This window comes from Syngnathus acus, chromosome 15 (assembly GCF_901709675.1).
Source record: "Syngnathus acus chromosome 15, fSynAcu1.2, whole genome shotgun sequence".
NCBI lineage: Eukaryota > Metazoa > Chordata > Actinopteri > Syngnathiformes > Syngnathidae > Syngnathus > Syngnathus acus.
In genome coordinates, this window is record NC_051100.1 from 8,955,009 (window position 1) to 8,981,794 (window position 26,786).

Consider the following 26,786-nt stretch of genomic DNA (forward strand, 5'->3'; position numbering starts at 1 on the left):
CTGCACGGGGCCACCGCACTCATTTAGGGGAGGGAGGGCTCGGATGAGGAGGGAACGGGTGGTGGGGACTATACACGGAGGAGGAAGGAGTGATCACTAAAGCAAGTGAGGGGGTGAAGTTAAATAGATGGAAGACGCAAGGATAGCGGGTTCTGGAATGTGAAGTGTCCCGTCAAGAGGTCCGAGTCCGGGGCTAAATCCGCTTCAGGGATGTAGTCGAAGCGGTTTCGGAGCTCATCCCACCCGAGCTCGGCATCATGAAGAAACACTCGGCCAGGGTCGCCCCGCTGTCCGCCTGCAACAGTCCGGTGCTCACCCTCACCAAAGTGGAAGGTAAGCACTAGGAAGGGTGCGTGACGATTTGGAGCGAATTCACGTTTGCACTGCACGTTTGCATGGAATGACGTGCATCATTTTGTATGCGACTTCATTTGATGGGTTAATTTTTGGAAACAAAAACTTTTACAATTCTAATTAAATACCTAAAATATTACTGCAATAAGATAAAGTTGATCAGCCCAAAAATTCGGCACTATTGCTGTATCAAATATTGACATTAAATACTAATACAAAAAACTTTTTTTTAAAATTCCTTACAATGCATTAGTTTTTTTTTTTTTTTTAGTAAAGTTAACAGAAACATCTCTAAGCAGTTTTATACCACTGCAAATTACACTACTGATTGACAATTGCATCAATTACAATAATGCCCTAAATTACCATAAGAAGTAATTCAATATATTTCATCAACACAGACCAATTCAAATAACATATGGGCCCTTAGCATGCAGCAAGGTGTTTGGTGGGTTCAGGACTTTGCTCAAGGGCACCTTGGTAGTCCTCAGTTATAATAAGAAAGTCAACACTGACACCTCAAGCTGCAGGATCTGACTGCATTGTACACATTGCTGCTATTAGCCACATGAGCCTCTGCTGCTCCATATGTGTGATTGCTATTGCAGCAGGGATTCCCTCCTCAGTCTGCAGCCCCCATCCTGCTACTGTAGCCAGGACAACAACAAATGTTATGCACCCCTCAGAATTGTTTATAGCTGATCAAGTTCACTCGCTCCCAGTCAGCTTTTTTGTACCTGCAGGAGCACAGTTGGAACATTTATATTAGTAAGGACAACAACACGTCTCTCGTGTGGCGTGTTGTTGTTGTACGGCGTCACGTAACATCAAGTAACATCTAACATGTCCCCAAGGTTCAGTTATGTTGTCTTGCCTACCTGGCATCCTACCACAGGCTTAACTGCTGTAAAAAGGTGTGATGTGTGCAGTGTATTTGTCGGCTTGAGCACAGAGGGAATATCCCAGTGTTGTAACATTAGCGAGAGTGCTGCATTGAAGATGCACTCACAGTAGAATAGGCGGCTGATTTCACAGAACATTTCAAGCGAGTGGATCTAAAATAATCTCAAGCTCATTTGCATCTCCAAGAAGAATTGTAAAAAATGAAGGCAATGATTTTTGTGTATTTATGGTTGCTGTTAGGTAAGCACTTATGGCTGCCTGTGTGTTCATTGGAGGTAAATTAGATGCTGAACTTGTGACACTGTTTGGGTGTGCATGATGTTCTTTTTTAAGAAAAATGTACAAATTATGTGCTCATAATATATTTCTTTTTTTTTAATACACAAAAATCAACCCACTCAAAGTCTTAATATTATTGAGTTTTTTTAAATTTATTATTAATTAAGAGGGTTATTTAGATTGTGGCCCGTGGACTGCCAGTTGCCCATCCCTGTTCTAGATCTTACAGGCTCTGCTTTGGCCTGAATAGAAGCTTACTGACTTGTCTGGGTTCCTGTTCTTGCACCGTCTGCAGTTATGTGAAAATATATCTGAATAAAAATGGAATCAATAATGCATCAACCAGCTGTTAGAATATGAGCAGTGGTGTTCAGTCAGTATTGAATAAACTTTGATTGTTCTGCATTTGGTTTTCATGTAAAGGTTTTCTCACTACCCAGCCTAGCATAACCTTGGCATGGTAATTCTGGCTACCATTGGGCTGGAACCTCCCATGTTTTGAATACTATCAGTCAGTGACGACTTGAGTATGTCATTTTTACAAACTATGAACATAAAGTGTTTAAAAAGGCTTGTTCTTTTTGATTAACGCTGCTTCATTAAAATAAAATTGCAGGTATAATTTCTGGGGGCTGACGGAGACAGTAAGATCATTAACAGCAGCAGTCGTCCAAATTTGGTCAACAGTGAAAGAACTTTGAATGTGTGCTTGATGGATCATTGTAAATTGTGCTAGTGAGGAAGTGGAGGCTGTATACGATTTAGCATGAGTGGTTGGCAGCCAATTTGAAGAGCGAATCACACGGGAGCAAGAGATTCCGCCTCTTATGCAACAATGACTTTAGAAACTTTGTTTTGATATTGCAACAATAGTTCTATTCCAATTGTTGTAACTGGGTATCATTTGAATATATGCAAACACATAAAATTAATACAATACAGGTTGTGCTTAGTGACAGCAAATTGTGTGCCAGGAGTGACCTAGTACTGAAATTATTATTATTAATTATTATTATTAGTATTATACTAGTAATAATAATAATTAGTATTAGTATTATTGGTCTTGTCTAATATACTTCTGTTCCTTCTATGGTTTGTTACTTAGGGTTCAATTCCTATTGGTTAATACTGTCTAAAATACTGTGAATGTTCAGACTTCACTCTGAACCGTTGTCACCTGAAGCTAATTCCACTGTATTTTCTGGATTCTGACGTTGTCCTGTGACAAATACAACCAGGCACAGCTTAGCTTGTGTCTTTGGGGAATTGAGGCATTAGGGTTCCTATTCCAGTAGAAGTTCACTCAAGGCTCTGCAGTGTCATGAAAAGCCATTTTATGCTTCATAACTGAACAGAGATTACGTGTCCCCCAGGAGAGCAGTCTTACTTCCCTACATCAAGCCTTCCCACAGGGCTCCATTTGTCGAAACCACAAGCTATCCATTAAATGATGCCTGGGCTGTAGGTCAAAACTCATGTTGCATAATATCGACTTGTTGGTGAAAAATTGGTTTCGAGTGAGTCACCTGCTTTTCTCACTGACATTATTAATTTTATTTGAACATCACATGGATGGTTAGAGAAGTTACAAAAGGGAAGAGCTTTATTTTTTATAAAGCGAGGAATCGATGGCTGTTAGAATAAGCAAACGCTGTATTGGACAGTTAGATTGCTCCAATACTGTTATTTTTGTTTGGTTTAATTTAAGGCTGAATGTCAGAGTTTTATTATTCCATAGCCAAATGTCTGCATCAATCAACTCTCATTTGTGCATGTTTTTTTTTTGAGGCATCGAGACGTTGTGGGCATGGAATCCGCCAATATATAAATCTCAGTCTTCCTGTGATGTGTGCCTTCTTGTAGAAAACCAGTCCTCATAGACTGACATAAAACAAAAAGCTGAAACTTCTATTATCGCCCTTGCAGTCATATCCACCTTTTTTCCTGGGAGGGAACAAAGCTAGAATAAAGATGGAGACAGATGTCGGTGGGACTTCTAAGTGGAACGGCTCTGCTGGCAGCGTTGTTGGACTTGCAGCTATCGGCAGGAGAGATCTGCACTGCAGACACTGCAGGGTGGGCCAGAGAGACGCCTGGGAATTAGAAGCAGGGGAGCGTGAAGTGAAATAGAGAAATAAAAGAGGGTGCGGGTGAAATAGGCTCATTAATGCAGATAAATCTACCTCGCAGCACATGCTTATCAGACTAGCGGGCTATTTACGGAAATTTTCTACTTCTATAATATGAGATGTAGACAAACCGTAGTTAATACTACATTTCAATTCAAGAGCCACATATGTTCCTCTGTCTCTCAGCATAACCTTTGAATGTTACTTAGCCTTCATGCATCCAAGTTGTCAGGGTGACAGTGTGAAGCCGTGAAGCTGTCAAAGTGGATTCAGGACTTGTCTAAAAAAATGCCAAACACTCTCCTCGTGTTTCCTGCTTCTTCCCAGAGGCCTGTTAACAACTTGTGTTTCACTTTAGAGGGCACAATAAACACAAACGTGTCTGCTATGCTACAAAGGTCAGATAGGGAAAACTCTCACTGATATTACGTTTGATGGTCAGACTGTACCAACACCGTACAAATTATAGTCTCAGTTTATGTCCTTTAAAAAAAAAAAAAAGGTATTTATTTATTTAAGTACAATCATCAAGATCAGAGTACTGGGACCTTTTAAAGAAGAGTGACATCATTTCAGTGACCTTTACACGCAGCTCAATTAGTGTTGACGATAATTAAAAATGAACTGGGTTCTATCAATGTGACTGTGAGACATTGATCCTTAACAGGTCGATCAGTAGATCAGATGAGAAATGACAGAGAGGTGACTAGTGTTAGATGACAGATTGACAGATTGAAATAGAATAGTGTTCTTGTTTAGATGCAGGACGATGATCATCAAAAGTATCACGATTTCAATGATGACATCATATTGAAGTATTTCATATTTAACAAAACCTTGAAGAGATTTATTGTAATGCATTCATACTTTTGCTACCATTTTTGACAAAATGGAGTCATTTCCCACTACTGCAGTATTTCAATTGACCTTGAGCACAGCCTTTGATACAAATGTGACAAGGTGAAGTGCTTTGACTTCATCAATGTGCTGCTAAAAGAGTCGACAGTCTGTCATGAAGGTAACAGCGCCTAATGTCATTGGCTCACTCTCGTCTACGCACACGCACACACGCACTAATGGTTCACTCCTGCTACTGGAGGTTGTTACGGCAACATTAGTCACTGTCAAGCCAAGTGTAAAAGTGTAAAAGCAGTGTGTCCTCCTTAAATAATTGAGTCATTGCATCAGTGGGCTGACACATGAGTATACACTGACGTCTCGGCTATTAATTACCGCTGTTGAATTCTACAAACCAAGTTACGATAATAAAATAAGCATGAGGAACGCATGCTTTGGGCCTCCGCTGGATTGGAAGGATTAAACTGCAGCGGGTAGGTTCATGAGATGCGCTATGGAACCCCGGGAAGGATGAAAAGCAGCCGACATAAACAAGACGTGACCTTCAGAGTGAGACAAAGCACTCTCGAAGCTTAGAATAGAGAAACTTAATTCTCCTGGAATCAGCTTTCATTGCTGCCAAACGCAGTCCAGGGGATTATTGTTCAGCATTGTCTGCCACCCAAAAAGTACAATAGAATTTCATTCCATTGCATCACATGTGGGTTTTTTTTCCATCACGGATAAACAGAGGGCCGCTCTTCATTCAGTGGGGCGAGGCCGGGAAAGCCTGGAGCATTAGCATGGAAGGCGATAGTAAATTCAGTGATGTCTCTTATTCGCTGCGGATCTCTCACACGAGATGATAACACACATCTTCACATGTACACAATAAAGTTAGACAGCACAGATGAAACAAGGCAAATTTGATTTACAGTGTTTGTGTTGCTTTCCTCCCTACTGTTTACAAGCACTTATGTGGTTAAATGAATCTTTAAATGATTGCATGTTGTATTTTTCAATTTTTCCACATAAGTATCTCACTGAGGCTTTTTTAATGTATGCTTTGTATTCCAGTCAGCCGTGTTGAGTGCAGATTAGTGTGCACAAGACACATCATTACCTTCCAAAACCCCACTTGGGGAAGCCTTCATTTTTAACTTGCAGCAGAGGAGCTGCAGGAGAATTTGTGGTTTATTATTTATTATCTACAAAGTTGCTTTTTACGGCTCTGTTTTTCCAAAGCAAGATCTAACTGTTGCAGAAGAGATTGGTGCGTGCGGTCTTGGTACACTAACAGAGAAAAGGAATGGCGTCTTGGTTATATGCAGTACAATCATCTCAGAAAAATTCCAAATTATGTGATTTCACTGTTGACCTCTTCTTGCTTGATGTATACGTTCTTTAAAATGTATTAAAATGGACTGCTGTTTGTAGCTAGAACACTTTCTCCATCATGTTTAAATCATGATGTGGTATGCTTTGGATCGTGAGCTCTTCATTTCTCCAATGTGCCTTGCTACCTCAACCAACTTGGTTCTGATGACCTTTAAAATCTCAGGGGTGGTTATTATAGAACAACAATACCCCCCTGACAGTTAATTGAACACGACACTGAACTTTTAACTTAAGTGTTGACTTCCAAGGTGATCCAAGTATACTTGGATGCTAAACGACAGACACGAAGTAAAAATTTGCATGAACTTTAAACATTTCAATGAATGTTATGGAGGTTATCATGATAAAATAAAAAGTGTTGCTAAGTAACAAACAATCACACACATCACAGTGGTATTGTACTAAGTATATCAAAGTTGCCCTCTCCTACCCTCTGTTTGGCTACAGCCTGTCATCTTGGATCAGTTCCATTTGAACTACGACGTCTGATTGATTTCCAAGGCCAATTAAAGTGTGACAGCAGCTATTTTTATACAGTATAGGGCAGGACATGTTGAACTATAGTCACACACTTCCGTAAAAGAGGTGGATGCCGCTGACTCCTTTGATTGCCAAAATATGAGCCCCAAATCATCTTTACCGCTTTGCACCTTTTGTGTGATATATAGCTTGTGTAAATGGAAATGTATCAATATTATATGTGTGACAGTTTGCTTTAGATTAACACATAATTGCCATTGTCACATGACCAGCGAAAGAAATACGGTTTACAGTTTTGGAAAGAAGATTCCAAAAAGCAGATGTAGTGTTAACTTGAGTACCTGTCAATGAAACTTTCAGGGGAAGAGCGGCCAAGGGAGCATGTGGCGCACAGCGGCCCAGACGTGCAGTCGTCGGCGGGCGCGGCGGGTCCGGAATCGAGCTCCAGCAGGCGGAAGCTGCACTGCTGCATCCGGATCACGGCGGTGCAGGTGCGGAAAGCCTTGTGGGGAGTCGCCATGGTGATGTGCGTCTGCTCCTCGTGGGCAGGTTCTACCCAGCTGGCCAAGCTGACCTTCAAGCACTTTGATGCCCCCTTCACCCTCACTTGGTTTGCCACCACCTGGAACTGCCTCTTCTTCCCGCTCTACTACGTCGGGCACCTGTGCAAGAGTCCGGAAAGGCAAACGGCCAGACACAGATTAAGGTGACAGAACAAAACATACCAAAAAAAACAGAAGCTACATTTTGAAATTCATTGAAATTATGTGCCTGTTTTGATCTTGTCCTCCAAAAAAATTCTTTTTCGTTTGTTGCCTCATTGGTGAACTGCTTGTCTGTAATTAAATGTTGGACTTTAGAATCTTTGGAGCTGATAGAACCATTGCTGAGGCAGCACAACTAAAGTATTTGACCCTCAGTACCCTTCCTCACAAAGCATCTGCTCAGTCCCTCTCCTGCTCCGCAGTTGTTGGGCATTCATGTAGCGTTTCTTTTTTGTTTTACAGACCACTGCACTGGCATATAGATGATAGCATTTATTGTTCTTTTTGCACAAGGGAGATAAGAAATGAAGGTTAGTCGTACGTGTGTGAATCAAAGAGAGGCCAGTGGAATGGAAAGGTTACAAGAAAAAGAAGGTTGCAAAGGTACCAGTAGTTCAAGAACGTGGGATTAAGTGTTCAGAGTGAGAAGAATTGTGAAAGAGAGGTGAAGAACAGAGTCAAGTGTGAGATTAGTTATTCAACTATTTCCTGTGTCCGTAAACTGGATAAGCAGTATTGAAAATAAATGGAAGAATTTACATATGACAATATAGATGACAAATGAAAGCGAAACGAAAACATACCCATCAATCCATTTTTCTCAAATGTCTTTGGGTTGCCAAGGCGGAGTACACCCAGGACTGGTTGCCAGCCAACTGCACATTCACACCTATGAAGAATTTACAGTCAATTAACCTCACATGCATGTTGTTAAAATGTGTGAGGAAGGAAAAAAAACATAGCAGAACATGCAAATGATTGCAGTGATATTTCTGTTAAGACACACAGGAAACTAATTGACAACTCCTCTTATGAAAGGATGTTTCACTTCACACCTTCACTCCTTCCTTCCTACCTCCTACTGTCAGATAAAGTAGACGTGAACACTCACGTACATTAGATAAACTCAAAGAGAAGTTTTTACAACATCATGTGCCCTTTCTTCAAGGACACAATTGTTTTATTGGCTGGACTCCACCACTGCTTTGCAGGAGCTTTACCCAAATGTGTTGTTCAACAATCAGAGCCAGGAAACCTCAAAGGCCTCCGCGCTCAGTCAGGAATGATAGTCAGCATTTTCCGCAGCTCGCCAATTATCTACCTCCGCTGGGCTGCGGCAGATTGAACGCTAACTATAACATTGAGTAGCGGAAAGATCAGCTTCGTTTTCTCGAATGAAGTGGAAATAACCGAGGTTATTCTATTTAGTTATACACAAATATTTGATTTAATAATATTTCAAAATACACAAATTATTCAAGATTATTAAGATGATCTTTGTTTTTTTCAGCTTCTTGTTTATTTGCAAATTAATGAGGCTAAATGCTGAATTTTTGCTGTTAAAATAAGCTATTTATTTATCATAGGCCAATTTTAACAGTGTACAAAATCCTACCAATATCTAATACTGTACACTTTTCAAATCAATGCTTTCTTGTATTTATTGACTTTAATTCCGACATTCTGTCTTGTGTGTGCATAGGGAGTGTTGTCGCTTTTTCGGGGACGACGGGCTGACCCCCAAGGTGTTCTTCACCAAGGTGGCCCCTTTCGGCCTGTTGTGGATCCTCACCAACTACTTGTACCTGCAGGCCCTCAGGAAGATCAACACAACAGACGTGTCAGCGCTCTTTTGTTGTAACAAGGCCTTCGTCTTCCTGCTCTCATGGATTGTGCTAAGAGACCGCTTCATGGGCGTCAGGGTGAGTTCATAGTTCACATCTCGAGTTTTTATTGAACAAACTGAAACAGAAGATGAATGGATAGTTAATGTATGTGCAGTTCATGCAGCCAATGCAAATGTCCTGACCACAAGTTGTGATGATGGACTATTGGACTAGTTTCACTAATTCACTTTTTTTTATTTACTAGCATATTATCAAAGCATAGGCTGCTAACCGCAGAAATGAACATTTAACAATTTTAATCAGAATTTTGTCCAACCTATCTGTATTTAGTGTCACTTTATTATTTCGTGTCTTAAATGATTCAAAATAATCCGAGTCAACACACCATGATACCATGCATGTCTCTGTGTGTTATGGAGAGAGCAATGGAAGGATTTAGCACATTGTGGGAATATATCCACCCGCCGCAGGATGGATCCCGCTCCTCCTTTTTTCTGTTCTCGTCACACACCCACTCAAACATCTCACCATCCTCCCATTATATGTGATGAAAGGACTCCATAAGAAGGAAAGTCAGATATAATCCTACTCCTGCTCCCATTCACAGCCTCTCTATACGTCTTTCTGTCTACCTTTGGTGGTACACATTGCAGAGTTTGGATGTCTGCAGCAATGCAGGGGATGCTGGACCAGTTTGTCATGAGCGTGCACAAGCAGGGATGTGCACGAGCAGAGAGACGCTACATCATCCCTCTGTGATGTTATGTGCAACAGCAGATGGCTTTGTCTTATTGGCACACTTGTGTTGTACTGTGGATTGCAATGTCATTTGGACATATTGAGGGATGGTAAATTCAACACATTGATATTTACAATTGCCATATTTTCCGCACTATAAGGTGCACCGGATTATAAGGCACAGCTTCAATGAATGGCCCATTTTAAAACTTTGTCCATATATAAGGCGCACCAGGTTATAAGGCGCACCTTCAATGAATGGCCCATTTTAAAACTTTGTCTATATATAAATCCATATATTTGGACACGCCTGCTGTAGTGGCTCAATATTGGTCCATATATAAGGCGCACCGGATTATAAGGTGCACTGTCGGTTTTTGAGAAAATTGGAGGTTTTTAAGTGCGCCTTATAGTGCGAAAAATACGGTAAAGGCAATACGTTTTAATTTATTTACAGTATTGTACCTACTGCATTATATTTGAAAATTAATGTATACCCTCATTCATTATGTTATTTTCTTATTTTCATTTATAGCTCCAACACAAATGCTGATGCAATAAGAACCTTGTTTTTTATTCCTATTAGATACAATTGTGTGAAACCAGTTGGCATAAAAAATGCTACATTGTAGCGGGTTATACATGCAGTTAATATACACTATAAATTCATATGCTTGGATGGAGTCATGACCCTATCCTTCCCTTGATCCCCTAGAATGCTGTGCTGACATGTCTAAAAAACACAATGAAGTCCTGTATTAAGGTATGAGGTTGTTGACCTTGCAGTTACCGCCAACCCTCCGTCTTGACTGACAGGCGGCCTGCAGTGCTGCGAGAACCATTTTGTCAAAGGTGCCACGCCTGAGAGCGATGTTAAGAGGGCTTTGGCCCAGTATAAGCACACTGATCATTTATCTTCCTGACACACGTAATCCACTAAACTGGACGCATGCCTGCCTCCTATCTTGATAACATACAGTAGATCTCAGATTAATGGTGCACTACTTTGAGGTTTTGGGAGGACGGTGTGCTTCCCGCTTTTGCCGTGATGGCTTGCAGTGGAAATCAATGCGAAACAATCAACTACTAGAAGACCGCAGGAGCTTTGTCTGCTGACTTTGAAATGAAGCTCATGCATCAATTAGAGGACAACAAAAAGGAGGAGGCCATCTGCAGTAGCGGTCAAAAAGTCACACCGCTGTGAACACCATGTTGTTAATAGTCGTTCTCTGTCTACAGATAGTGGCGGCCATATTGGCCATTGCAGGCATCGTCATGATGACCTACGCTGATGGTTTCCACAGTCACTCGGTCATTGGCATCACTCTGGTTGTTACTTCAGCATCCATGTCTGCACTATACAAGGTAGGATTTTTATTTATGGCTGCATTGGGCCTTAATAAAGATTGACCTCTGTGATAAACATTCATTATTACTTTCGCCCTTGCAGATTGCAATATACAATGAATGGCCAATTCATTTCCAATATAAGAAATGAATTTCCATAGAAAAAAATCTACCACCTGAACTACAACAACACGTGAACTATTTTACAGTCATAAGAGTTTGATGTACATTTTCTTTCATTCTGTGTGTGAAAAGCTTTGTATTACTACACACACAAAAAAAAAAAAACTTTTTTCTTACATGTTGAATGGACATTTCTGCCATTTTTTCTCCCAGTCCAAATGTTTTAGCCCCCATTAAAAAAAAGAAACCTGTTCTCCAGAAAACTAAAGAGTTATAAAATCCATCACCCCTTATATCGTAAAGGAAATTTAACATACACTTAATATAATGAGCTATATATTTATCGCTAAAAGTTGGCAACTCAGTCTCAGTGCAGGCGTATGAAGGTCACCCTGTATGCTGCGCCACAGGAGGTCACAATTTGTGCATTCATGAGTAACCCCCCTCCTTCCTGCCAGGTTCTCTTCAAGATGGTCCTCGGCAGTGCCAAATTCGGGGAGGCTGCACTTTTTCTGACTATTGTGGGAGGTGCCAACTTTGTTTTTATCAGCATTGTGCCCATCGTCCTATATTTTACCCGAGTTGAGTACATTGAATCGGCAGGCGACATCCCCTGGGGCTACTTCTGTGGGGTTGCAGCACTGCTTTTAGGTAAAAAAAAAGAATCTCTGGGATCTATTATCGTGTTTTACCATAATCACTTTTGCTCTCGTTCTGCTTCTTCAAACAGCTTTCAACATCCTGGTCAACTTCGGCATCGCCATAACATATCCAACATCTATCTCCCTTGGCATCGTCCTAAGTGTTCCTGTCAATGCCAGTAAGTGTGTTAGTATAAATCAAAGATGTCATCATTTAATGGGTACAGTGAGAATTACATAGTTGGCCTTTAAAATGCATAAAGGTCCTTAGGAGTTTGATGTCAACACAGATCCAAATTGCTCATTATTGTGTTTTTCCTCTTACCAGTGGTGGACTTCTTCACGTGTGAGATTAATTTCAACACGGTGCGCCTCTTTGCCGTCTCCATCATCTGTCTGGGCTTTCTCATGCTGCTCCTTCCGGAGGACTGGGACCAGTGCATCATCCGCCTCAGCACCAAGCTACGCAAACGTGACGAGCCGGCCGAGGGCAGCGCCGAAGCAGGGGCCTCCACGGGACTCAACTGGAGGGGCCGAGCCAGGACCTCCATGGCAACATTTTCACACTGATTGGGACCATGTGGTCGGAGCTGGATGGAATGTTTAAGGGCCTCTATTGACGCAGCCTCCTCGGCTGCGAACGTTTGGACCAGGAAGAGAGGTTATACCATCACTCAGTTGATGCATGGATGCAAATCAGATGTACCCTCCTTACCTAAATATAATCAGGTATTAGACAAAGTTAAAGCTGTACCTGTCATGAATTTTTCCAATGGTCACCTTCACCTGAGAAGACTTGCCAACTTAATTGGAGAAGAAAGTCAGTACCATGTGGACTTGGCTGTCTTAAAACAAAACACATGCTTAAAAATCCAAAGAAGAATGCCTACAAATGCAGGAGGCCCCAAGTGGCATCCCTCAGTCATTCTTCCTTCTTTGCACTGGTTAACAGCTTGTAGTTCACACCTGCCGACCCGATGTACTCCTGTGGTGTGAACAGGCCCGTGTGGACATGCGAGGCTCAGTGTGAGCTCGACATGCTTTTACTGAACCTCGCTCCATCCCAAGCCTTTTTTGGACCTCTCTGATTGGCTTCCTGCATTCATGTGCTCTCTCTCTCGGGGCAAAGCGGGAACTCCTGTCAAAGTGGAAGTGGCGACACCCACCGCTCTGGCAGTGGAGAGCTCTGAAAAGTAAAATGTGCAATGCATGATTAGCTTGGCTTATCATGACGAGAGACTGCTTTCAGTTCAGCTGATTTGCTAAAGATTACTGTCAGTTTAAGTATCGTAACCTGTGGTTAAAAGCAATTAGGTTCACTGTGAATGGAACTACACTGAGCCCCCCCCCAATGGGTCTCTGTCATTTAACTCATACACAGTTGAGTCATATGAAGCAAATTCCAACTTGATAAAGCGCTATTTAAGTGCAGTCCATTTACCCTCCCATTTTTATAAACAGTTGGTAAGTTTTCAAATTTCCCACTCACTGGACCCTTCATGAAGTACACAAAGCACAATAAAATTAGATCCAATCAGGAGTTGTAGCAAAGGTTGACATTACCAAAGACGTATAGAAAATCTTCAGCAATGTGGTTGATTGAATTGTTTAAACGTATCATTATGGTTAAATGTATTAATGTTATTTTTATTAGCAGGGAAGTGACAATTTGAGGAATTTGTTTAACTGAAGACAGCTTTTGGATTGGATCAGTTTCAATGTTGTGTACCTCATGCTGTGACTGGTGAGTAGTAGCTCGGAGACACAAGATCTTTTTGTTTGACTGTATTTATGATACTTGAGGCAAGTTACCAGTGGAGATGAACCGGAGCCTTGAATGAAGAGCTGGAAACTGCCTTGTTGTGAATGTATAAACATCACTATGTGCAATCTTCTTTTTACAGTGCCACCACAGACTTCTGCAGACAAGTACTCATCTGCATATTTTTTTTTTGACATTTCATAACATACCTTTCATCATTTTTTTCATCTGGCTGCTGTCGAGACAGGGCAGGCCGATGGGGACATCACAAAGTTATCAAGACCACTTCACTGCCTTCTCTGTTTTCACCACAGCATACATGAGCACTGTTTCCCATTGTCATTCTCAATGACAATAAATAAGAATATTGTATTCCTCTGGAATTATTGCTATTGACATAAATGTAAACCTTTGTAAGGAATGACGATTTTATACACTGAGATGCAACATACTGTATGATTATCACATTTGAGAAAGGAGTATGGGAGGTGTGATTATTTAATAATGGGTTTATTTGATTCGGTGGGGGGGGGCAGGGTCTTCAAGTATATTCACATATACTTCATAAAAAGATTACTTTTCAATCCATCTATTGTCCAGGTTTGGTTTCTTCTTGCCAATATGAAGCTTTTGGAAATGTTTTAAGAAAAAGCATTTCTGTAAGATGCAGAAGACCTCAGCTTTCACACTTGAAAGACTATGTAGAAGATTTAGGGGGCAGTCTATGGCAATTGTCCCTTCATCAAGAGGCCATAAATATTGGACTTAAGAGCAGCTGGATCAGAAAAGGGCATCCCCAAAACAGCTCCCGGAAGCAGATAGTTGTCCAAAACGTCTTGCTTATAATCAGCAGACAACAATTGAATTAATTATCAACTAATTGACTCCAATTTTGTTGTCATTTTTCTTTATGTAATAAGTACGGTTTCTGATGAGGCATGCTCTACTTTCACTGTAATCTGGCCATAGACAAAAGTGGCCCTTGGTGCCACAGTCAAAGCAGAAAATGGTAGTCTGCCGCCCTCTTGCGTCCTACAGGGTACTTGCAGGAAATCCACCTTCCTGCCACTATGAGGGTCTTGCCAAGTGGAGCAGGGTGTGGTGCCCTCTTCATGGAGACACATTTTGCCTACATTTTCACTGGACTGATGCTTGTAGTCAGTGCTGATGATGAAAACTGGAGAGCAATACCGGGGGGTGTCCGGACTAGACTTTGGCCCTGGAAGGGGGCTTGTGAGCCTGCAGGGGTCAACCTCCCCTCCCGAGCTGACGACACTTCCCATTCTAGCTCTCACCTTCTGCCTCAGCCCATGCAGAGCTGCCCGGAAACGCTTGCTGAGCAGAGCGTACAGCAGGGGGTTGAAATCAGAGTTGAGCAGCACCAGAAAGTAGGAAACGGTCAGAGCAGAGGGGGGCACCAGGGAGGTCTCACCAGAGATTGCTGCTTCGGTGGCCTGAACGAGAACAACACCAATGTAAGGGGTCCAGCACAGGAAGAAGGTTAAAATGACCAGAATGAGGCGACCAACTCCTTGATGCTGCTGCTGGGGGTCCTGCAGGGGAGGTGACAACATGGAGAAGACTCCCCTGGAGGAAGTTGGATGAACAGACACAACACTAGAGATACACTGTCCACTTAGATGATAGACCAGTGTGGAGGGAATGTGCAAAGAGGGAAGGAACATGCAGTTTGGAACTCTACTGCGTTGAAGCGAGTCCTGCAAGCTGTGAATCCTCTTGGCGTGTTTGCGGGCAACCTTGGCGATGTTCACGTAGCAGACCAGGATAATGATGGCGGGAATGAGGTAGGAAAGGCTGGTCATGGTGGCTGTGTAGCTGGGACTGCTGGCCCAGTCTACTGCACAGCTGTACACGGGAGCTACATAGGCCATAGAACTCCAGCCCAGCAGTGGGGGGCAACTGGTTGCCATGGCCTGCAGCCAGATCCACAAGACCACCGAGCACGTCCGCCGCAGGGTGCAGCGGGAGCTGTAACGTAGGCAGTCCATGATGGAGTGGTAGCGGTCTAAAGCGATGGCAGCCAGTGTTAGAACAGACACTGTGCAGTAGACAGAGGAGGTGTAGGCCACAAATAGACACAGGTTCTGTTAAAGGGAAAAAAAATGAATGAATGAAATCACAAGAAGGTTGGGAGTTAAGAATTTGCTCACAAAACATTCGCCCCATCCAGGCTTCACGATGGACAAAGCAACAAAGGGCATGACACCGAGGCCCACCAGGAGGTCACTGATGGCCAAGTTCATGATCAACACTGATGTCACTTGGCGGAGAGTCTTAGTAGCTGCCACGAGGATAATGACAAGAAGGTTACCTATACACGGAAAACAACATCACAGTGGTTGGACAAGCACATTATTGTCATTGTCAATACCAGAATTTTCAGACTGACTCTGACTCATGTGTTAGGATGCTTTTGTTCTGTAATTTTTTGCAACTCAAAATGTGATAGTCTCGTTTGGAAATAGTTCAGGCACAACATAAAGAGGAGTTCCATTGCATGTGTAAGAAAAATAAATTCCAGCCTTAAAAATATAAATTTGTAGCTCCAACTGCCTGATAATATTGCAGAGGTATCATTTAAGGGTATTGTGGCTGCAGATCGTAGTGATGTTGAGAAGGATCTCTTTCCTTGTTATGAGTATACATAAAAAAAAATAACCGCATCAGTAGGGTACGCCATAATGAATAAATGTTATCTTTGGAAGGGTTAGCATATTGATCAATTAAAAATCGAGATGTAGGCAAAAAGCTCATTGAGATGAAAGATGTCCTCACCAGCTATTTAGCAAAAAAGTTTTCATGTTTATTAACCAAGTACACAATGTCTATTCATTCACTGAGAGGAGCAGGCCAAATATGTATTATTTCCCCATGACAATTCAAAGTTAGACAAATTTACTATTATAATTTTGGTTGTACGTATTGCATTTTTTCTTACACTTGAAACAAAAGAATAGATACTCTCAGAAATGTGTGTTACCTGTCACCGAGCCCAGACACATCACTACCACGAGCACCATCAGCAGCGACTCTATCCGTGTGGGCACGTTGTCCCCTGAATCACCCTTTTGGCTTGTGTTGACGGCCGCCGCTCGCAAAGAGCTCGGAACTGACCCGTTGCTTTCCAGGACACCCATTTGCAGCCTTGATTGAATGCACTGTGGAGAATGACAAAAATATTCAGTCACAATAGTAAACCCGACTTGATATGGTTCGCAATTGGTCTGGACCAGCGTCAGGTGACAAGTTGAACCGCCTCCATCCTTCTTCCTCACATTGAAGGGGAGAGAAACACAGGTTGCATCACTTCAGCTATACCCACATGTTTTGGGCACACTTATTCAAACAGTCATAAAATACATATACAGCATCTATAATATAAAATTGTTTATTACAATAAAAATGTTTATTATAATAAAAACATTTCTAAATACAGGAGAGCGTACCAACTTCATAAAGGATGGCTGGAGCCCGGATTCAAAATCTCAAATTAATACCTGCAAGGCGGATAAATGCGCAAAGTAAAAGAAACAAGAAAATAATAATAATAGCTTTGAATCACAATGTTTCTGAGTTTACCCAGTGGCAACATTCAACATAAAAATATCAAGTTATCGATGAATATTTTTTGAATGCAGCATGTTTTATCCATTGTTTTTTTGTAGTCCCCATGAGTCAAAAAGGAATTGCCGCAACGAATAACAGTAAAAATGTTGAATTGCTGTTCTTCCTCTGCATGCACTGGGAGTAGGTAGTATCATTATTTCTGCACAATGCTCAGTGGAATACTTGGATGGAATAAGTGTTGATCTCCATTTCATGACCTACTAAGGTACCAGAAATGTGAAAAGACCATGAACAAATTTACATGATGAAGAATCAATATGATGTGTTTGCACTTTTGTTTGCATTTAAACGCTTCATGTGGTGACTGATAGCACCTTCGTTGTTAAGACCGGATATGTTGTCTGGCTCCGTTCTTCAGCCATGTATTGACTTTTCTTGACTGGAGGTGCTGACAAGGCGTTGGCGAGTGTACTCCCAGATCAGCAGGGCAGCGCTTACATGCACGTTGAGTGAACGGATGACACCTTGTTGAGGGATCTCCACGCACACGTCCAACAGCTGAAGCAAGTTGGCGGGGATGCCTTCTCGTTCGTTGCTATGATGACAGAAACAACACTTGTAGTTTTCATTCGATATGATGATGCCTTCCGGTACTGCCCGTTCATTTGATAAATGAACCATCGGTTGCCAAGTTAATAAATTTTCTGAAAGTGCTGACAATCAGTCAAGTGATCATGGTAAGAGACACTGATTGGATATGCGAGGATGCAGCCAACAAAGCAAGCAGGCGTTCTTATGTAATGAAGTGCTTCAGTGAGATTACATTACGCAACAAAGCTGAGTATTATTGTATTGTACTGTATAGCGGAAACTCAGGATCGTGCAGGTTTACTGAACCTACAGTAAGTTGCACCCGGTGAATGTAAAGGAGTAATGAGGGGAGCCTTCAATGAGTCTACAGAGGGCACAACACAGCAGGAACTGCCAACTTAATGATCTCTATTTATCCTGAGTGCAATTGGGTGAAAAGATTGGTCCGATTAAAAGAAGGCTGCAATAAAACAAAATGGCTAAAGAGACATTGTACTGCTTCTTCCACAACTGCAGGATTGAAGCTATGTCAAGTGGTGTGAAGCTGCAATTACTTGACTGAGAAGACAATGTGCATCCATCTGATCCCTCATGCTCTAAACAACATAATAAGTAGATGAAGGTCCCTGCTGCTGTCAACATTTTCTGCTCTGTTATCCTGAGGGAGAGCCAATTACAGAGCAGCATGTTCTGACAGAAGCACCAAGAGTGAAGGGCCCACAGAGGAAAAAGGCTGAATGGGTGAGTGAAAATTAAATTACCTCGCTTGGCTCGTAGATTTATCTACGTAAAACCCGAGAGGCGAGTGTAAAGGAGATCGATGGAATGGTCAGAAAAACATAGTTTGACAAGGCGAGTTCAGTTTTAACAGTAACATTGGATTGTGTTGTGCTCATTAGCAATTTAAATCAAATGGCATAATCCGGTATTGCTACATAAAGCTTTGTAGATATAACAAACGTCCTACGTTTTGTTCCACAAATGGTCCTGTCTCAAACCAGTTTGGATAATTGAAGACTCTTCTTCTACCAATATGAAACCGCGCTTTAGATGGAGTTGTCATGAGTCCTACCCCAAAAGTAGCAGAGTCTTCTCAGGAAATTGGTAGTCCTGAAGGCTCTGACTATTGGACGTCTGCTCCACACCAACAATGCAGTAGCCATCACTTTTCTTCATTTGGAGAAAGTCTGCCAGCTCCGACGGCTTTACCTAATGAGCAAACAAATGCAGTTTATAAATTGAGGGTTAGTGCGATGGAGTAGAATGTGGAACTAAATGTGACGCACGACACCTCCAGGAGAGGAAGCCAAAGTTCTGATGAGACACTGAGGGACTGAAAGTGTTTATCTGTGATGTGGCGGAGGTTGTCCAGCACCAACGCACTGGAACCAAAGATCTCACAGGTCCTGCACAGACCTACAGCAACACAAACAAGCATTTTGGTGGTGTTACTTTCACAGCTGAACACTATGCATAAAGTTGCCTTAGCAACACAGTGTGATGACCTCCAAGGTTCGTGGGTTTGTCAATGAGTGAGGCCACCACCAGTAGGGCGCCATGCTGTTTGCCGAGGCGAGCTGCTCTTTGCTGCGGAACCAGCTGAAGATCCAAGTCCTGGTCCTGGATGTCCAAACACCAGGGGGTTATTTTCTTCTGGACTTCTGCCCAGCGCTCCTCCTTGTCCTCCTCACCTGGGAGACACAAAATCATGACCAAAAAACCACCAAAAAACATCAGATTAGATTCAATTGCATCCCTGACTGTACTTTTATCCTGCTGAATCCAGTCTCCAGGCTGGAGCCGGCTCAGGTCAGGAGTGGGATTCCTTAAAGGAGGTGTCTGAAATAAGCAAGACAGCTTCTCCAACTTCCAGAGGGGAATCCACTCATCATCGGCCAACCCTGAAAGACTCGGGAAAGTGTAGAATATCGTCTATGGGGAAAAAAAAGAAACAATTAAGTATGTTTGTTTACATACATAATTACTATCACACCATTTTTCATGTACTGTAAAGTTACCTCAATGCTGTAATCCCTGATTGGATGAAAGGCACCAAAGAAAAAGTGCTCTTGAATCCTGGTCCAGTTCTTGTTGGAATTCCTAAAACAAATAGCAGACATGTTTTCAGTATGCTATATTGATGCTTTTGTAGCTACTGTAGTGTCGCATTCCCACCCAGTGTTCTTTAGGGCCTCAGTCTGGTGCAGACAGGCCTTGACCACAGTGGACAGCCCCCTCAAACCATCAAGTGTCCCCTCGCCTCTGACCTCTACCAGGTGCCAAACCCGTTTCAAAGCCAGCAGGGCATAGAGACGCACACTAAAGTTGTGGTGGAAACACCACTGAAGAGTGATGTCCAGTGCTTTTGCCAAATGCATATCCTTAAATACAAAGGAAAAGAAGTATTATAATAACTGAGAAATGATTAAAGGGAAATTTTGACGATGTCTCACTGGATTTTTAAGGGTGGGGAGGATGATTTCAAAATGCACTAGGACTGCCAGAAAGGTGCAGATGCCAGTCTTGGTTCCTTCATGATGCTGCACCAAAAGCACAGAAATTAATGTTATTTTACATCACATTGTAATTTACATTACCATTGTTAAATGGGCTTAAAAAACATAAATCACTGGTTGTCACCACTCACTGCAAATAGTGGGATTTTTGGTCAAATAAAGAGGTAAGTGTAAAAAACGTGTGAGCTCACCATATCGAAGCAGGCCCAAAAGTCACCTATTTGTTGTGGGTAACGGACAAGGATCAGAATCATCGTCCACTCAATGAGGTACTTGACTGAAGCCTGGTTACTACAAAAGCCAGCCTCAAAGATACTGCTCAATATAGAGGCCACAAACTCCTGTGTAGATTCACAAAACCGCTGAGATGTTATTCATTGCCTGATTGCAAGTATAATGATTAAGGTGTCAGTGATTTACCTCTTTCAATTTGGGCAGCAGCATTAGCAGTGTTTGCCATACTCTATTTTTCACACGGTGGTGGAGAGAGTTGCTGGAGATACGCAGTGATTTTGACACATTCTTGTCCTGAAAAGAAAGTTTGACAGAAGACAGGACAGAAAGTGTTTATTTGAGTGGAGTTTCAAATGGTTGCAAATAAAATTCTGATTAACTGGGCAACAATAACGTATTGTTGTATTTTTGCAAGATGAACCGTATATGACCTTTTCTAAGAGAGTGACAGCAAGTTGCTCCATCAGTTTTTCATGCAGACCGTTAGAAGCATCCAGCCGACTGAGGAAAGCCAGGGTGCACATGCGAGGTAGCTGGTCGTCTCTGTTGTCACTGAAAGACAAACACTTTTCACTGTGATATGGAGCGAGACCTCTCGAGGCGACGTTGGAAAATCAAAAGGCAGCAGCTCACCTGGCGACCACAGTGTTGGTGGCGCACGCCGCACCGAGTTGCTCCACGTATGCCTGGACATCTTGAACAAGACTATGGAAGAAAAACAGTAAATGAAGCGCTAAAAAGAAAAAAAAAGCAACCAAGTATTGATACGCTGTCATTAGTACCGCTGATCTCTCCTGAACACCGGGCCATAAATGCAACCCTCAGCTACGATGTTGATATGATTGAAAACACTGGAGAATATGCCGTCTTCTTGATCGCTGCTTTGTTCGCTAGCAGGCAACCATGTGTGACAACAGTGTTGCAGCAGCACACTAAAAACACCATTCTTAGATTCAGACAGCTCCATGATCTCAGCAGCAATCTAGAGAAAAACATCAATATTACTAAGCATTTCAGTCGACAAGGTCTTCTACACAATGTATTCATGCTAATTACCTGTTTCATGGTTGCTGTCAAGACTGGGGCCTGACTGTTCCTGAGCAGCAGCAGTGTTTGGTGGAAAGCCACTGAGATGAAGCCTTTGAGGGCAGGCCAGAAGTCATGGGCGTTATTGCTGAGCCCATGCACCAGCTCCCAAGTCCGACTCACGGCTTCCACGCAGAGGGCCTCGTCTTTAGTCACTAACTGAGATCGCAGCATCGCGCTTTGAGACGAGACACCACCTTTTTGTCTACACTTAAATATGCAGAGACTCACTTGTGGCAACACCGTCTCCATGAAGGCGAACACAGGTAGAACAAGGTCGCTGGGCAGCAGAGCTAAAGCGTCCACGCAGCATCTCAGAGCGGCAACGGCAGTCTTTGTGTTTCTGAGGAGCTCGGAATGTTGAAGTGTTCTTGTGAGGAAACTCAGGCAAACCCACTGGTCCCGCATGAAGTGGGCAGCCGTGCGACCCCAGTCCTGCAGGAGAGGGCCTTTCCCACCTTCATTACTGAGAAAGAATGGCTGTGGCACTTTAATATGACAGGCAAGTGTATTCAATGGCATTTTCAGAATCTTAGTCACTGACCTCAAACTATCTGCTGTGTGAGGTTTCAGGAGCCTCTCATTGAAGCGTCCCAGAGCTGGGTGACTTCGCCAAGGAGACTTGTAAAAATGCTCATTCAGTTGCTTTAGAAGAGAAAAAGTGTCTGGGCCAATTGCTTGCTTCTCAATTAGCCGGCATACCATGGCAAGAGATGCCATAGCAACCGCTTGTGCCACCTGGCTCGCCACTGAGGGGCTCTACCAAAAGAAGAATGAATGATTATCTGAATAAGTTCAACGCTAGCAATAAGAATTTGCTTCCAACCTGCTGGGTTGGTTCTTGCAAGATGCTGAGAGAGTACTTGATGAGTCTAGGAAAGCAAGATGGTTGAATTGTAGAAGTGTGCATGGACAGTTGCTTCAAGACACACAAATACAGTTCTGCCCGCTCCATGTCGCACAGCTGCACAAAACAAAACAAACACAATCCATCATATACATTACTAAATCTTTACTGTAGGTTGTGTGGGGAGATTTATTTACCTCCAGCAGTTCCCCACACAGACGCCTCATGATAAACTCCTGGATTGAATCTGCACACTGAAAAATGAGCCTCTCCAAAGCAGCTGCCACTTCATCTACTGGAGAAAATGATAAGAAATATGATATGAAATATAAGTCACTCATCAGCTTTTATTTGCGTCTATATTTCAAGAGCCATATCTTTATGTATCTCTATTAAAATACAAACAGTGGGCTTTTGGTGTTTCTCTGAGCTGGAGCAATCGGAGAACAAGTTGCAAACTCTTGTCACTCTTTTTCAGGGGCATGTAGATGTTGGGGCCGACCCGGTTTAGAGTGTCCACCAGAGGAGACAATAATGCCTGGAGGGTGTCACCAATCTTTGCTCCAGGATGATTCCTCTCAATGTCAGTGCACAGCAAAATGGACCTGGCCAACTTGTCTGCCTCTTTGGGGTCAGGCAACCTTTGTGTCTGACCTGCAAAGTATATTGAAGATTACACCTTAAATAAATAAAGACTTTAAAAAACGTGCTTTCTTCCAACCTTACCAGTGCATGCTGGAACACTGAGAAACTGGTGTATTTTGAATTGAACATAAGCTTTTATGGTTTCCTTGCTTGAGGCAGTACCATCTCCATCTCTTGGCATTATCTTAAAATGGCCCTCATTGCTTGAGAGCCAGACACACACCTCCAAAAGACACAAATGGCGGAGGCAACATGTTTGATCAATAAACTGTGATGTGCAGCTGAAGTTGAAAACAATAACAATACAACTTACCTCATCCCAAAGTGCGGTGCCCCCACACAGAGACTCATCTGTACGGAAATTGCCCAGAAAGGTAAATATGTCGTCGAGGGTCACTGTGCTCTGAAAGTATGTGAATAAACTCAGGGCGACATCCATGACACCTCAGAAATGTTACAGTGCAATTTAGTTCTTGTGAAAGAAACCATTAGGCTGAACATCAAGAAATCTCATCTTGGGACTTTGTGGAATCTTGCATCGTGCTTTCACTATGCTTGAGTGGGGGTTCTCTAAATACTGCAGGGTCCTCTCACATTCCAAAAACATCCATGTGACTCAAGCTGAACTTGACTTGCTCACTCACATGAGAATTGTTCCAAATATGCTTTGCCTACCACATTTATGAGACAGAGGGCGCTCTTCAACAAGAAGCACTGAGCAGCGCCTCTCAGGAGGACTTGATGTGTGATCATGGTGCAGCGTAGCACCTCCCTGTGTGTGGCAGAGCAAGCATGCAATTAACGTACACTTCAACCATGAAAGTACTATTTTCCTTCATAACGTGGCACAGACCTGAGAGCAGTGAGCCCATCGACAGCCAATATTGGGTTTGGAGCAAGTTTGGAAAGGGCCTGAGAGATGAAGAGGAGGGGAACGGCGCACCAATGCTTGGATCCTAGTTGCTGGATCATCTGCAGCAAGATGCGGCCTGAAAAGCACACACAATTTTAACTGCAAACTGACTTTTTTTTTAAGCTAAGAAAAAGCTTCTCAGTAAATGTTTGTACCTCTGTCATCTTTTGGTAGGCTGCTGAAGAAGTTCTGCAGGAAGATTTGAAGTTTAACTGCCAGTTCTGGGCAGTCTCCAACACGCTGGCCACCAGCCCTGGAGAAATATACAACAAATAATTTGATCTTAACATGATAAACCAATGTAAAGTAATTCAAACATACACGATTTTAGAATCTCACCTGCAGAAGAGCGACATTTCTGACAGAACGTCCATAAAAGGCCCAACGACAAACTGGGGAGCAAGTTAGACCAGTTTAATGAAGCAGTTATCATAGGTCAATCGAGGAGACCTGCATGGACGTTCACCTGAGAAAAAGCTGAGGCAAAAGACGGCTGTTGGAGAACTTTAAGTTCGAGGAGGTGACACACTCCGGCTCGCATTAAGGTTTTATTCTCACTGTGAAACATTCGCTGGTACACACACAGCAGCCATGATGGGTGGAAGAGGTCCTCACCTACAAATGCAAGACAGTATATTAGTGAATGCACAATTTATGTGGCATCATAGTTTTACTAATTGGAAGCATGCGATAATTGTAAGAGCCAAACAATACCTTCACTTGCTGTCGTTTGGATAAGAGAGTCTATTCTATTCAGCACTGGGCGGACCACATGAACCTGCATGAAGAAGAAACATCTTTATTTTCAGTCCCATTCGAGTGGTAGTGACCCTTGAATTAAATAATCATCATCAGAATGCATTTTGGACCTGATTTTCCTCCAACGTCTCCATCACCAGCACATAATCCTCCCAGAACTCTCTGAGCATCTCGCTGCTTTTGGCTGTCCATTTGAACAAGATCTCCTCACCATTCCCTTCAATAACAATTACGAAAGAAAGTAGTCCACACAACTCTTGAGTATACCTGAAACAATCTAAGATTTAGTACACGACCAGCAAAATGCAACCTTTACATTAGTAAACAATTCTCTTGATCCATGCCTATTAAAAAGCACACAAGCATTTATTCAAAATCTCCTATACCAATTTAAAGTCTATCTACTACTAGTAAAACATCTCAGTGGACTCATGCCACTTTTGGCCTATTATGAATTGAAACCATTTGAAGACTGAATTGAATATCAGATAAATGGCTTTCCATATCTGTGAGCATTTTACCTTGTTGTGAAGGACAGTCCACTCCCTGATCCTGTGACGATGCCACACATCGTTTGAGCAGGTACAGTGCCCTCTTCCGGGACACGCTGTCTCTGTGGATAAGTCCGTCCTGAACCACGCACCAGAAGCGGAGACAGGACCTAGGGTCTGGCTCAGTAGGTGCCAGCAGGTGGTCCGAAAGGGAGGTCAAACATAGGAGCGTTCGTTCAGTTACGGGAGGTGTGCGCTCCGATGCGTGCCAAGTGCAGAGCTCGCTCAAAGTCTTGTTGAGGATGCTGCCGTGCATTGCATCATTGCAATTGCCCAGCACGGCTAACAAAAGCCGAACAGTGACCCGGGAGAGCAATCCGTCTGGAATCGTTCTAATGCTTGACAAGACGCATGACAAAATGCTCAATATTAGCTGCTCGTCTCCTCTTAAACAAGGAAGGATGACAGCTAGGGCTTCACTGGCAACCTCCACACTGAGTCTCTCCACGCCGGGTTGGTCCTCCTCTGACAGGCGAAGCGAAGGCAGGATGACCAGAGCGAATCGACCCGCCTCAACCGGGTCACATAACCGGGCACAAATGGCCGCAAGTCTGCAAACAGCTGCCGTATTCTCCCTAAATCGCACACAGTCTGTTTCGGTTGATATCCTGGAGAGGAGAGGCAAGCAACGCGTCCAAATGATAGACTTTGTTTTATCTTGAATGCATTGTGTTTTCGTGGTTTCTGATTGAACAATAATGTGCTCGAGTCCTTCTATGAAAGCTGTCAGCGCCTCAACGCGCTCCGTCTCCGGCCACACGTCAACTGGCCAGCACAGGGAGTCAAACAGACGATCGTAGTGAGGAGAAGTCGACAAGATTGCGTTGATCAAAATAGAATTCATGTTAGATAACCTCACAAAGCCAAAAAAGTACTGACGAGTCTAGTAGACTTCACCAACCGGCTTTTCTCGCTGCACGTTTATACTCTTGCTATTTGTAAACTTCCGTAAACGTCACCACTTAAGTCTCGCGAGACGTTGCCAGATTTCCAGCTGAAGCGCAATAACACAACACGCACTTCTATTTTTCCACAAACAGAACCAACAATAGCCAAAATAATTTTCTAAAACATAGCAAAAAATTAATGGATTAGGAAACTGTCTTGTCATTATTTTCTTTTGTAACGCACGCTCTACACTGCAATATTGCTGTTACAGTAAACAGTTTTTGAATTAGATTCAATATTGCAACTTGCAAGTGTAGCTTCCACAATTGTCTGAAGATTGTAATGTAGACCAAAAATTCAACACCCACATCTTTCTTTAGACACACACCACCCACAAAATCCTATGCAGCTTTGTTGGGTAAATTGTTCAGAATTAACCTATTGATGCAGCAACCTAACTTAATTGACCTTAATCCTTTAATGTGCAACTATTACATGTTTCAGTACTTCTTGCACAACTTGCTGTTATTTACCAATATAACAGAAAAAAATAATAGGGTTAGACTGTATCTCAGTGTTGGATAGGGGCAAGTTTAGTTAGTGCATTTTATTTTCATCTTAATATTTCACTGAAAATATTTTTAAAGGTTTTGTGAGTAGATAGTATATCTATCTGCCTTAGTAATTTGTTGGAAAGAACTTGGGCGAACCAATTACCAGTGTAGAAGCTACACTGTAGACACTCAATAACACAAGCTTGTCATGAAAGTTCTGCTGGGGGTTAT

The 26,786-nt window shown here is 42.6% G+C and overlaps 3 protein-coding genes and 1 long non-coding RNA gene across 10 annotated transcripts in view; 1 reads left to right on the forward strand and 3 right to left on the reverse strand.

Annotated features, from left to right (window-relative positions):
- slc35f3b (solute carrier family 35 member F3b) overlaps positions 1–13,971 on the forward strand; it is a 29,120-nt gene extending 15,149 nt beyond the window's left edge. The window contains exons 3-9 of one of the 4 annotated variants that reach the window (XR_005100388.1): positions 6,741–7,086; positions 8,628–8,847; positions 10,750–10,875; positions 11,439–11,631; positions 11,711–11,800; positions 11,950–12,350; positions 13,526–13,971. Coding sequence is in view for 3 of the 4 variants with exons in the window: in XM_037271719.1 (XP_037127614.1) it covers positions 258–333; positions 6,741–7,086; positions 8,628–8,847; positions 10,750–10,875; positions 11,439–11,631; positions 11,711–11,800; positions 11,950–12,191 (1,293 nt within the window). In the remaining variant the exon portion in view is untranslated. Of the gene's footprint in view, positions 1–46; positions 334–6,740; positions 7,087–8,627; positions 8,848–10,749; positions 10,876–11,438; positions 11,632–11,710; positions 11,801–11,949; positions 13,181–13,525 lie in introns of those variants that run through there. The other 3 variants (XM_037271718.1, XM_037271719.1, XM_037271717.1) reach the window with 3 other exon arrangements.
- LOC119134789 lies at positions 3,259–12,021 on the reverse strand. The gene is made up of 6 exons (XR_005100393.1): positions 11,947–12,021; positions 11,673–11,788; positions 8,731–8,887; positions 7,729–7,814; positions 6,722–7,042; positions 3,259–3,629 (listed from the first exon to the last, which is right to left on the reverse strand). It is a non-coding gene; the product is annotated as an uncharacterized LOC119134789 (long non-coding RNA).
- Positions 13,890–16,699, reverse strand: LOC119134711 (beta-3 adrenergic receptor). The gene is made up of 3 exons (XM_037271724.1): positions 16,385–16,699; positions 15,555–15,715; positions 13,890–15,488 (listed from the first exon to the last, which is right to left on the reverse strand). The coding sequence occupies exons 1-3, from the start codon at positions 16,539–16,541 to the stop codon at positions 14,292–14,294; spliced, it is 1,515 nt and encodes a 504-aa protein (XP_037127619.1). The 5' UTR covers positions 16,542–16,699; the 3' UTR covers positions 13,890–14,291.
- A 356-nt stretch (positions 16,700–17,055) lies between these two features.
- Positions 17,056–26,061, reverse strand: tarbp1 (TAR (HIV-1) RNA binding protein 1). 4 transcript variants are annotated; one of them, XM_037271537.1, is made up of 29 exons: positions 25,090–26,061; positions 24,673–24,782; positions 24,518–24,581; positions 24,270–24,418; positions 24,143–24,195; positions 23,959–24,056; positions 23,744–23,879; positions 23,566–23,662; positions 23,204–23,293; positions 22,972–23,113; positions 22,651–22,899; positions 22,443–22,540; positions 22,225–22,362; positions 21,943–22,157; positions 21,630–21,864; positions 21,369–21,557; positions 21,095–21,294; positions 20,946–21,017; positions 20,744–20,864; positions 20,499–20,606; positions 20,270–20,419; positions 20,016–20,102; positions 19,738–19,943; positions 19,581–19,662; positions 19,329–19,494; positions 19,068–19,253; positions 18,854–18,978; positions 18,635–18,771; positions 17,056–17,566 (listed from the first exon to the last, which is right to left on the reverse strand). In XM_037271537.1, the coding sequence occupies exons 1-29, from the start codon at positions 25,955–25,957 to the stop codon at positions 17,386–17,388; spliced, it is 4,752 nt and encodes a 1,583-aa protein (XP_037127432.1). In that variant the 5' UTR covers positions 25,958–26,061; the 3' UTR covers positions 17,056–17,385. The 4 variants fall into 4 exon arrangements, 3 of the variants coding, with proteins under 3 accessions (XP_037127432.1, XP_037127433.1, XP_037127431.1); XM_037271538.1 differs by having other exon boundaries at positions 22,443–22,537; positions 24,673–24,779; positions 25,084–26,061; XM_037271536.1 differs by having other exon boundaries at positions 24,673–24,779; positions 25,084–26,061.
- Positions 26,062–26,786: the final 725 nt, after the last annotated feature.